Source organism: Sinocyclocheilus grahami, unplaced genomic scaffold (genome assembly GCF_001515645.1).
Source record: "Sinocyclocheilus grahami isolate Dianchi unplaced genomic scaffold, SAMN03320097.WGS_v1.1 scaffold342.1, whole genome shotgun sequence".
Classification (NCBI taxonomy): Eukaryota; Metazoa; Chordata; class Actinopteri; order Cypriniformes; family Cyprinidae; genus Sinocyclocheilus; species Sinocyclocheilus grahami.
This window is the reverse complement of record NW_015505521.1, coordinates 730,033-740,684: the sequence shown is the minus strand read 5'-3', so window position 1 is coordinate 740,684 and position 10,652 is coordinate 730,033. Positions and strand designations below refer to the sequence as shown.

At 38.5% G+C, this 10,652-nt stretch overlaps 2 protein-coding genes across 2 annotated transcripts; one reads left to right on the top strand and one right to left on the bottom strand.

Moving 5' to 3' along the window:
- The first annotated feature begins 449 nt into the window (after positions 1-449).
- Positions 450-4,279, top strand: LOC107603190 (RING finger protein 224-like). The gene is made up of 3 exons (XM_016295917.1): positions 450-529; positions 1,332-1,542; positions 3,984-4,279. The coding sequence occupies exons 1-3, from the start codon at positions 450-452 to the stop codon at positions 4,263-4,265; spliced, it is 573 nt and encodes a 190-aa protein (XP_016151403.1). The 3' UTR covers positions 4,266-4,279.
- A 106-nt stretch (positions 4,280-4,385) lies between these two features.
- LOC107603172 (U4/U6 small nuclear ribonucleoprotein Prp4-like) lies at positions 4,386-9,308 on the bottom strand. Its single transcript, XM_016295886.1, has 8 exons — positions 9,067-9,308; positions 6,642-6,700; positions 6,392-6,515; positions 6,225-6,314; positions 5,962-6,084; positions 5,474-5,581; positions 5,251-5,369; positions 4,386-4,916 (listed from the first exon to the last, which is right to left on the bottom strand). Exons 1-8 carry the CDS (start codon positions 9,306-9,308, stop codon positions 4,723-4,725), a joined length of 1,059 nt encoding a protein of 352 aa, XP_016151372.1. The 3' UTR covers positions 4,386-4,722.
- Positions 9,309-10,652: the final 1,344 nt, after the last annotated feature.

Here is a 10,652-nt window from a genome sequence, read left to right as displayed (position 1 = left end):
GCTTTAGAAGATACATAAAAGTGCAACTCTGGACTAATGACTAAAACACCTGCTCAACAACATGCAACTCTCCTCCCACAACCACCAATGGCTTTTCTTTTTTCCAAAGGTTGAACGTGCAGTTGTGTATGTTTAAAGGCATAGGTCCACAGCGACAGGGAGGTACTTAAATATTAAAGGCTCTGGGGAAGCACACCATTGTTTGTCCTCCATTTCAGAGAGGCAGTTGTGGTTGGTTGGTTGGTCAGGTGAGAGAGCAAGAGAGAGCGAGCTAACAGCAACAAAGATTGAGCCCGTGCTGCTGGGAACTGCAAGGACAACTTCAGGGAAAGCAACAGAGGGTGCACTCAAGTGTTAAACTATCTGACAAAGGATTTCACAGCATGGAGAAACCAAGACAGAGTCGGCTGTAAAATGTTAACAGAAGTTGGACTTTTAGTACATTAAACATGGATGGAACTGCAAGCGGAACGGCAGAACCTCAAGAGACCGATGGCACACAGAATAAACCCAAGGATGAGGTGGACAGGTAGACCTTCTGCACGGAACATACATTTTTGAAGTTACAGGAAATTGCTTACGTCATATTAAAATATAACACATTTGAATTTTTGCTTCTTTTTTTTTTAAATGAAATGTTATTTTATCATTTTATTTCTTAAGATTATGCATGTGTTTCTTATTAATTTTTTATATAATTTAATTATATATAAAATGATGAATTCCATTAAATAAACATTCCTTACGGTTCATGCTCTCAGTATAAACAATGAAATCACTCTGACAAGTCATGCAAATAAAACCTTTTCCATCATGATATTTCAAGACGACTGAGCACATTGTATGTTTATGGTTATGTTTTGTGCTTGTTTGTTTGGACATGCACTGCTGGTTTGAAATAAATAGAACATTTTTAGAGGTTAAACACCTACAGCAAACAGATCTTTTACTATTACATCTTGTGTATACAAATTTTATTGCTGCGGCCACTAATAGTAAACAGATACATGCGGCTCGGCTTACACTCTTTAACGGCTGACCTTGTGTATCTGGAAGAGTAAAACATTGTGAGGAAAAATGTAAATAGTTATTGGTTTTGTGGCATTTTTGCAATTTTAACCAACTGGTTTCAAAGACATTTTTTAGTGGATGTTTGAAGTTGCTTTTATATTTTCAGGAACATTATGGTTCAAATACATTTTTGCTGGCTCTGTACTGAAAGTTTTAGGCCAACTATGTTGGCCACAAATAATTAGCCATTACAAAGTCAGCACTGAACATCTCAGGCAAAGACCCAGAGATGTTTGTATCATACTGAGCTCGTTCTGTAGGGTCTCAGATGAGGATGGATCTGCGTCTGAGGCTCCTGCGGAAGGGGATGTGGAGACTGGAGCACAGAACTCCAGGGACAGCCGGAAACTGGACTGCATCATCTGCTACAGTGCCTATAATCTGGGAGAGAGACTCCCCCGCAAACTCTACTGTGGTCACACGTTCTGCCAGGTCTGTCTGAAGCGGCTGGACACCCTCATCAATGAGCAGGTGGGACTCAAGCTACTTAAATGCTTCATCACAAATATCACTATTTTCAGAGCAAATAGTAATGTTTGTCCATCTTGTGGTTTGTGGAAAACCACTAATGATCTAGCGTTAACAAATTATAGTCAGATATAGCCTATCACTGTAAGAAATATTTAACTTATTTAAAAAGGTGTTGCTGCCTTAAATGTTTAAGTAGGCCGCCTAGGTATAATCAACTTGGTTGAACAAGTCACACATATATACATATATACACACACACACACACACACTGATCATGCATAACATTATGACCACCTTCCCAATATTGTGTTGGTCCCACTTTTGCTGCCAAAACAGCCCCAACCTGTCGAGGCATGGGCTCCAATAGACCCCTGAAGGTGTGCTGTGGTATCTGCCACCAAAATGTTAGCAGCAGATCCTTTAAATCCTGAAAGTTGCGAGGTGGGGCCTTCATGGATCGGACTTGTTTGTTCAGCACATTCCACAGATGCTTGATTGGATTGAGATCTGGGGAATTTGGGGGCCTAGTTAACGCATCAAACTCGTTGTTGTGCTCCTCAAATCATTCCTGAACCATTTTTGCTTTGTGGCAGGGCGCATTATCCTGCTGAAAGAGGCCACAGCCACCAGGGAATACCATTTCCATGAAAGGGTGTACATGGTCTGCAACAATGCTTAGGTAGGGGGTACATGTCAAAGTAACATCCACATGGATGGCAGAACCCAAGGTTTCCCAGCAGAACATTGCCCAAAGCATCACACTGCCTCTGCATCCTGGTGCCATGTGTTCCCCAGGTAAGCGCACCCGGCCGTCCACGTGATGTAAAAGAAAATGTGAATCAGACCAGGCCACCTTCTTCCATTGCTCCGTGGTCCAGTTCTGATGCTCACGTGCCCACTGTTGGTGCTTTCGGCGGTGGACAGGGGTCAGCATGGGCACCCTGACTAGTCTGCAGCTATGCAGCCCCATACGCAATAAACTGCGATGCACTGTGTATTCTGACATCAGAACCAGCATTAACTTCTTGAGCAATTTGAGCTACAGTAGCTTGTCTGTCGGCTTGGACCACACGGGCCAGCCTTCGCTCCCCACGTGCATCAGTGAGCCTTGGCCGCCCATGACCCTGTCGCCGGTTCACCACTGTTCCTTCCTTGGAGCACTTTTGATAGATACTGACCACTGCAGACCGGGAACACCCCACAAGAGCTGCAGTTTTGGAGATGCTTTGACCCAGTCGTCTAGCCTTCACAATTTGGCCTTTGTCAAACTCACTCAAACCCTTAAAATTGCCCATTTTTCCTGTTTCTAACACATCAACTTTGAGGACAACATTTTCACTTGCTGCCTAATATATCCCACCCAATAACAGGTGCCATGATGAAAAGAGAATCAGTTTTATTCACTTCACCTGTCAGTGGTCATAATGTTATGCCTGATCAGTATATATATATATATATATATATCAAATTAGACAATGCCTCATTTGCATATTTAAACATAACATCGTTAGAAAAATTGTAATACAAAACAACTGACGTAATGTTAGTTCAAAATTGTACCCCTTTCACCTAATTAGATATTTAATGAATTAATCAAGCAAAATCTTGGGTTAAATTGAACTAAATTAAACTCAATTTAAAATTTGCACTAATATTGAACTGATCTGAATCAACACTGAAATGACTTCAGCTGAATAATAACACTATCTGATGTAGAGCTGCTGTATAATTGAACAAAGTTAGATTCTAATGAACATTGCTATAATCACACTGTTATTGAACTAAATTGAGCTGAAAAACTGTCAGTGGTCATAATGTTATGCCTGATCAGTATATATGTATATATATATATATATATATATATATAAAATTAGACAATGCATCATTTGCATATTTAAACATAACATCGTTAGAAAAATTGTAATACAAAACAACTGACGTAATGTTAGTTCAAAATTTTACCCCTTTCACCTAATTAGATATTTAATGAATTAATCAAGCAAAATCTTGGGTTAAATTGAACTAAATTAAACTCAATTTAAAATTTGCACTAATATTGAACTGATCTGAATCAACACTGAAATGACTTCAGCTGAATAATAACACTATCTGATGTAGAGCTGCTGTATAATTGAACAAAGTTAGATTCTAATGAACATTGCTATAATCACACTGTTATTGAACTAAATTGAGCTGAAAAATGACATTATCTTTTTAGAACTGCAACTGATATTAAATTGTTTCAAAACTGAAGAATTTTGCAACATCAATACTGTTATTTTCTTGTAGTTTACTGTGAAGCTGCTTTGAAACTAGTTGTATTGTATAAAATTGTATTTAAATATGATTTGACTTTTGAATCCTGGTAGTTGATGCACTGTATTACACACCTCAGCTGAGCTGTGTCAGATGGTTGTAACTGAAGTGCCTTTTCCCCGCAGATGTGGATCCCCTGTCCACAGTGCCGGCAGAACACTCCTCTACCTCGCGGGGGTGCCACCGGACTAGACCTAGACCTGGCAGCATTTCTGGGTGTTAAAGCGGAAGTGGAAAACCAGCGAACCTACAGCCAGAAAGCACAGCTGGAGACCAAGTCCTCCTTTATAAAGCAGCCAATCACAGATCAACCACCCTCAGCCTGGGCCAATGTGGCAGTAGCAGAGCATCGCTTCCGCAGAAGCCCTTGTTGCAAGCACTGCCTGCTCTGCTGCTGGTGGTGCTAGATTCACGTTCACATACAAGCTATCAATCTCTTTCTGCTGTGAATGGTGCACAGACTCAACTCTATGACAGTGAGATAAAAAAAAAAAAAAAACATTTCACAATGGATATCCTACTGTCCAGAAACCACTGATTCCTTTACAAAATTGCCTGGGACAATAAAATGCATTTTATTTAGGTACCCAAATGGATCAGTAATATGACAAATTCTGCAAAACTCAAAACTGGAATCGGATATATGGACATATCAAGATTTAAGAATGGACATACTGGATTTCAGATCTTAGACAATGTACTAGAATGCTTGATGCTTGTTACAACACAACTCAAACATTTGATTGTATTTCTGTTTTAATTGAACCAAACTGTCAATCAGCTTCCAGTTTAAAGACCTCTTGTGCTGTTTTCCAGCTCTTTAAAACTAAACTTAAAAAATAAATGTGAAAAAAAATTTAAATCTCATTCTGCCATCCAGAGTTTGAAGGTTCGGTCATAAGAGCAGGTTGCAATGAGCTGTCCGTCAGGTGAAAGGTCAAGCCCCATGACCTTTCCTTCATGCCCCGCCAGAGTCTTCAGAGGTGACCAGCCGGGATGTGTCCACACTTTGGCTATGTTGTCATACGCACCAGTCAGCAAAAAATGCCCATCGTTAGCTAAAAGGAAAAGACTGTTAATATTGACATTGCAAAAATGTTACACAAATTTGCAAGTTCAGTAGAGGTGAATTTAGACTCATTCACTTTGACAGACAGTAGACCTACGGACCTAAAAAAAAAAAATATATATATATATATTTGTTCATCCAAAACCCATGTGACTTTCTTTTGTGCAACACTAAGATATTTTGCTGAATGTCCACAGTGCTTTTTTAGTTTGGGGACTGGGGTTGCTGACAAGAGGCGAGTAAATTAGTATTTTTTTTTGAATACTCAAAATAATCATCTCTAAATGACTGATGATAAATGCCTTCTTAACTTGAATACTTACGTTGGAACTTGACTGAAGACACAAGGTTTTCATGGGCAGGAATTGTGTACATGCACCTTCTCTGACGAAGGTCCCACACTTTACAGGTGTTATCTCCACTTCCGGTTGCCAAGTGAAAGCTGCACAAGGAAGATTTCTGGGTTAGTTATCAAATGAAGCTCAAATAACAGTAAACGGCTTAACTAAATCTTTCAAATATTCACATGGGCTTTCTTTTACTTACCCGTTTGGTGAGAAATTGATGCTGTAAATCTCTTTGTGGTGGCCCTCCAGGAACATGATACAACGACCAGTCCGCAGGTCCCAGACACGAGCAAATGCATCCAAACCACTGTACATGGAGCAATAATGAATAACATTAACACAACAATTGAAAGATTAATAAACCAAGTATAAATCCTTTTAAACTAATTCAACCAATCAAAAGCAGATTGAATGAACAATCACAAAATTAAGTGGAAGCCTAATTGGTTCAGGCTCTGGTAATGCGAATACTGCAAGACCAATGCTGCAATCATAGGGATCAGGGTTAAGATTAGGAACCATGTATGACGGATTAAAGTTTTTTTATTTTTTATTATTATTTGGTTGGTCCTAAACTGAACATACTTGGACTCATAAGAGCATCGATGTAACTGTATAGACTGAGTGTAGTGCTCATTCCTTTACAAAAACAGTGGAGTGCCTCAGGGTTTAGTGCGAGGCCCTTACCCAGTTCCTGCCAGAGAGCCATCCGGGTGGAAGTGCAGGTCATGGACACCTTTACTATGACCCTCCTGATGCAGAATTTCTTCTTGAACTTCAAGATCCCAAAGTCGCCATGAGTTATCATAGCTAAAGAGCAAAAAAAAAAAAAAGATAATTCGGTTAAATATATGAAAGAAAAGCTTTATCCCAACACCAATATTCACACCATAGTTTTGCGTTTACCTCATTAAAAATAAATTATATAAAAAGAGAAAATACATTCATACCAAGTTGTGCCCAGAAACCGCCCAGAGGGATGCCAGGCCACCCGAGCCACCCTCATAGAGTGCCCCTCAATGTCTGCTACAGGCTCATCACTACAGATAAGAACATTACAATATTTTACTTTTAAGAAATTGAGACAGAAATTTTAAATAATACTTATAATACACACCTGTCTAAACTCCACAGCTTAACAGATCCATCCACAGCACAGGAGGCCATATTGACATCCGACTCCTCGAGTGTGAGTGTGGCTTGAGGGTGAAAGCTAATCGCTCCCACGTTGGTATTGTGACCTGAGAAAGAAAAGTTTACCTTCAATGAATTCAGTGGTAAAAGTTGTATTGTAAACTGGAATGAAAAAGTATGACAAAGACACAACTTAAAGAACAAATGCTACAGAACATATTTGTTATATTTACCTCTTAATGTGCGTACAAGTGTACAATCTGGGACTTTCCACAATTTACACAAGCCACTCCTACAACAAAAAGTTTTTATACCAAATATAACACTCCATTTTTACATGTTTTTATACCAAATATAACAAGCCTTTTAAAACATAGATGCTCAAACATACATTTTAAAATATTATTTATAAATTAATTTTATGTTTCCAAACATTCTTTTTGTAAAGAATAATTTATTAATCCAGAGAAATTCTTGTTTGAACAAGGAGTCCTATAACAGACAGTATAGCCAACAACCAGCCTGCAAGTAATTAAAAAAAACTGTGTGCAAGTGTATAAGGAGAATTGTTTCTATTTTACAGGCAAAAGAATTGTCACTCCAAATATTAATTTGATGATAAGCATAAACTATTCCAAGCATTACTTTTGAAAACATCCTCACTTTACAGGAAGTGCCTAAACTAAGGTAATGCAAAGGTAGGTTGTTCTAAGCATCTTGGAGAAGTAGCACAGTCCTTCTATGTGTTTCTGTGTTGCTTCTGTTTCTTCATGTAATTTAATTAAGGCTGTCTCAGTGATCATGTGTGTGGACCATACCTTCTGTTGTAGGACTCCTTGTTCATACAAAAACCTCACTGGATTATTACAATTCTTGCGAAAGCAATGTTTGGAAATCTAAAAATGATGATTCCTACTGGCATACAAAGCATATATAAATAACCTCATATGTTCTTGTGAATAGTGTATCTAAAATAAATTAATAAATAACACAGTTAAATATAAGATAAAACAAACCTTCTTCCGCGGGATGTGTGCAGTTCTGTTTATTAACCGCTAGAGTGTCAAAAGTTACATAGTGCTGCTTTTAAAAGAAATGAATACTTATGAATTAAAAGATGAATTAAATTGATCGAAAGAGACAACAATATATATATATATATATATATATATATATATATATATTTATAACGTTGCAAAATATTTATCAAGGTTTACACAAAAATATTAAGCAGCACAAATGTTTTCATGTGTGCTAATTTTAAAAAAATGTTTCTTGAGCAGCAAATCAGTATATTAGAATGAATTCTGAAGGATCATGTGACACTTGGAATAATGGCCGTTGAAAATTCAGCTTTGCCACCCCAGGAATAAATTACATTTGAAAATATACTATAATATAAAACATTTTTAATAAACTGTAATGATATTTTTGCAATATTTTATTACTGTTTTACTTCATTTTTGCAGCATTAAAAAATGCAGCATTTGTAAACATAAGAGACTAGTGCTAGCTACAAATATAAATACTATGTTGAAAATCACTAATTTCTCCAACAGTAAAAATCCCACATTATACTGACACAATATCTTTTGTTTGTCGGTTAGATGCTCTATGCATCTAATTGGGCAGTTTTTTCCCAGAATATGCTGCAAAGCTTTTAAAGGGGTCATATGATGCGATTAAAATTTTTCCTTTCTCTTTGGAGTGTTACAAGCTCTTGGTGCATAAAGAAGATCTGTAAAGTTGCAAAGACTAAAGTCTCAAATCCAAAGAGATATGCTTTATAAAAGTTAAGAGCCAACCACACCCTCCTAAAATGGCTCGTTCTAACACGCCCCCAACATGTCTACCTCACTATGTGGGAAGATTTGCATAACGCCGCCCAAATGTTCACGCAAAGAAAGAAAGCGTAACTTTTATTCTCACTATAGTATTGTTGTTGCCGCTGCCGCCGCCGCCGCCATGTCGTGAAGACGCGGTGTGCTTCGTTGTGAAAGCGAAACTACTTTGTTTGGTCTTCCAAAAGAGGACGATATCCGCTTCGTCATGCCTAGAGCTGATCTGTGCTGGTAGCTGAGGAAATACATCAACTTTGCGCTGTCGATCGCCGAATCGGCTTTCACTGTGGACGAAGCAAAGTCCAGCCCGGAGTCATCACATGTCCTTCCGGACACTCCTTCTTCGAAATCGCCAGCCGCGCCGTTCTCAAGCCCGCCTTTGCTCACTCTAACCCTCCGGCTGTTCCTCACGCTGGCCCCCGGCCTCTGCTCACTGTAGGCTGCTGTGTGTGACGCTGTTTTGTTGTAAAAAGCGAAACTACTTTGTTTGGCCTTCCAAAACTCCGGCCGGACACGGCATCAACAGTAACATTTCCGTCACACGCTTGAGGTATTCGGCCAATCACAACGCACTGGATAGCTGGCCAATCAGAGCACATCTCGCTTTTCAGACCGATGAGCTTTGTAAAAATCGACGCATTTCAAAAAGGCGGGGCATAGAGGACAAAAAGTAATGTACAGTATGTGGAAAATAATGTGTTTTTTAAACTTTAAACCACATAAACACATTTCATTACACCAAATACACAAAATAATGTTATTTTTAGCAGCATCATATGACCCCTTTAACCAATAGTCAAAAAATCTGGCCGCCCACCTCTCTCGTCTCTCTGCAGGCCCCTCCCCAAACAGCGTGATTGGCTCGCCAAGAGCTCGGAGGCAGGCCTTGACCTCTACATCATCAGTAGAGACGGTGATTTGTCTCGCTCTCTTTCTGCGCTCAAACTCTGCTAGCACTTCAGCCTGTCGCTCACTCACACGCTCCTCCATCTCCATAGACTCGCCTGAGGAGAGAAAGAAGAAACTAATTACACTACTAAAGAGCAAACTTTCCTTCATTTCATTTACATCATTTCCTGTCACAAATAGTCACAGATTAAGATTAAGAGTCTGCTGAACCTTTTAATTATAAAAGAAAAAAAATGCATACGTGTTTTATGTTTTTGATACATCAGGCTTTTATGGCCCAAATAATGACACAATGAGAAATATGGAGCCCATACTCGAGGAGGAAAAAACACATTTATTTATAATTGTTTTATTTATAGGCCTAAACTATGAAATTTGACAAATATGAAATTTGGTAAAATTGTGTCATTCATATGCAAAACAACAAGATTTTTATGACAGTACAAGTTACAGATATTTACAAAAAAAGGATATAAATATCAGCTGTCACTCTATATCTCCCAATTATGTCTTAGTAAGATGATATTTAAAAATATATTTAGTTTTTATTGTGGGGGACAACACGTTTAATTCAATGCAATACAATAACTGAGAGATAAAGAAGAAATAAATGTTCCTCAAAAGATTGATGTATCATATTTGAGTAAGATTTTGTTAAAATACAAATCACCATATTTGATACCTCCTCTCCTAGGTTCACAAAACACTGTCGTCCATAAAATGCATTGCTGTTCTGTTGTAAGTAATCTTAAAGATTCCTAAATGCATCTACTTCCGGAAGGCCAAATAAAGTGCTTTTGCTTTCGCCTAGAAACACACAGCGTCTCCCTGACATGGCTGCATCAACACTAACTGCTGTTCCTGAAACCACACCTTCTTTCTTTGCGTGAACATTTGGGCCGCATTATGCAAATATTTCCACATAGTGAGGTAGACATGTGGGGGCGTGTTAGAACGAGCCGTTTTAGGGGGGCGTGGCAGGGTCTTAACTTTGATAAAGAATATCTCTTTGGTTTTGAGACTTTAGTCTTTGCAACTTCAGGGATCTTATCTATGCACAATCAGCTTGTAACACTCCAAAGAGAAAGGAAAACTTGAAATCGCATCATATGACCCCTTTAACTCAAAGATTCGTATAAAAAATATAAACGTTGGACTCTGTGGTCGATTCGGTGTTAAGGTAAGGCATGTTATTCGCAATTATGTGTTGTGGCTGGGTTGTTATAGGTCTGCGTGACTCTCGATGTATTAGGCCTAACTGAACGGAGGAATTATGGTATTCTTCTGTAGCCTGACGATGAGTAACTTTAACCGTTGTTCATGTGAATTCAAAGACAGCCTGATGCTTTGTTTATAAACTATTTGTGGGTGGCTGTTTGTTGCTTCACCTATCAATTCGTGTCGATAAAGTATAATAGGGTAAATCCTGTATAGTGATTTATCCTATAGAGTGCTTGCATAAAGCAAGTAGTGCATACACTTGTAGCTGTTATG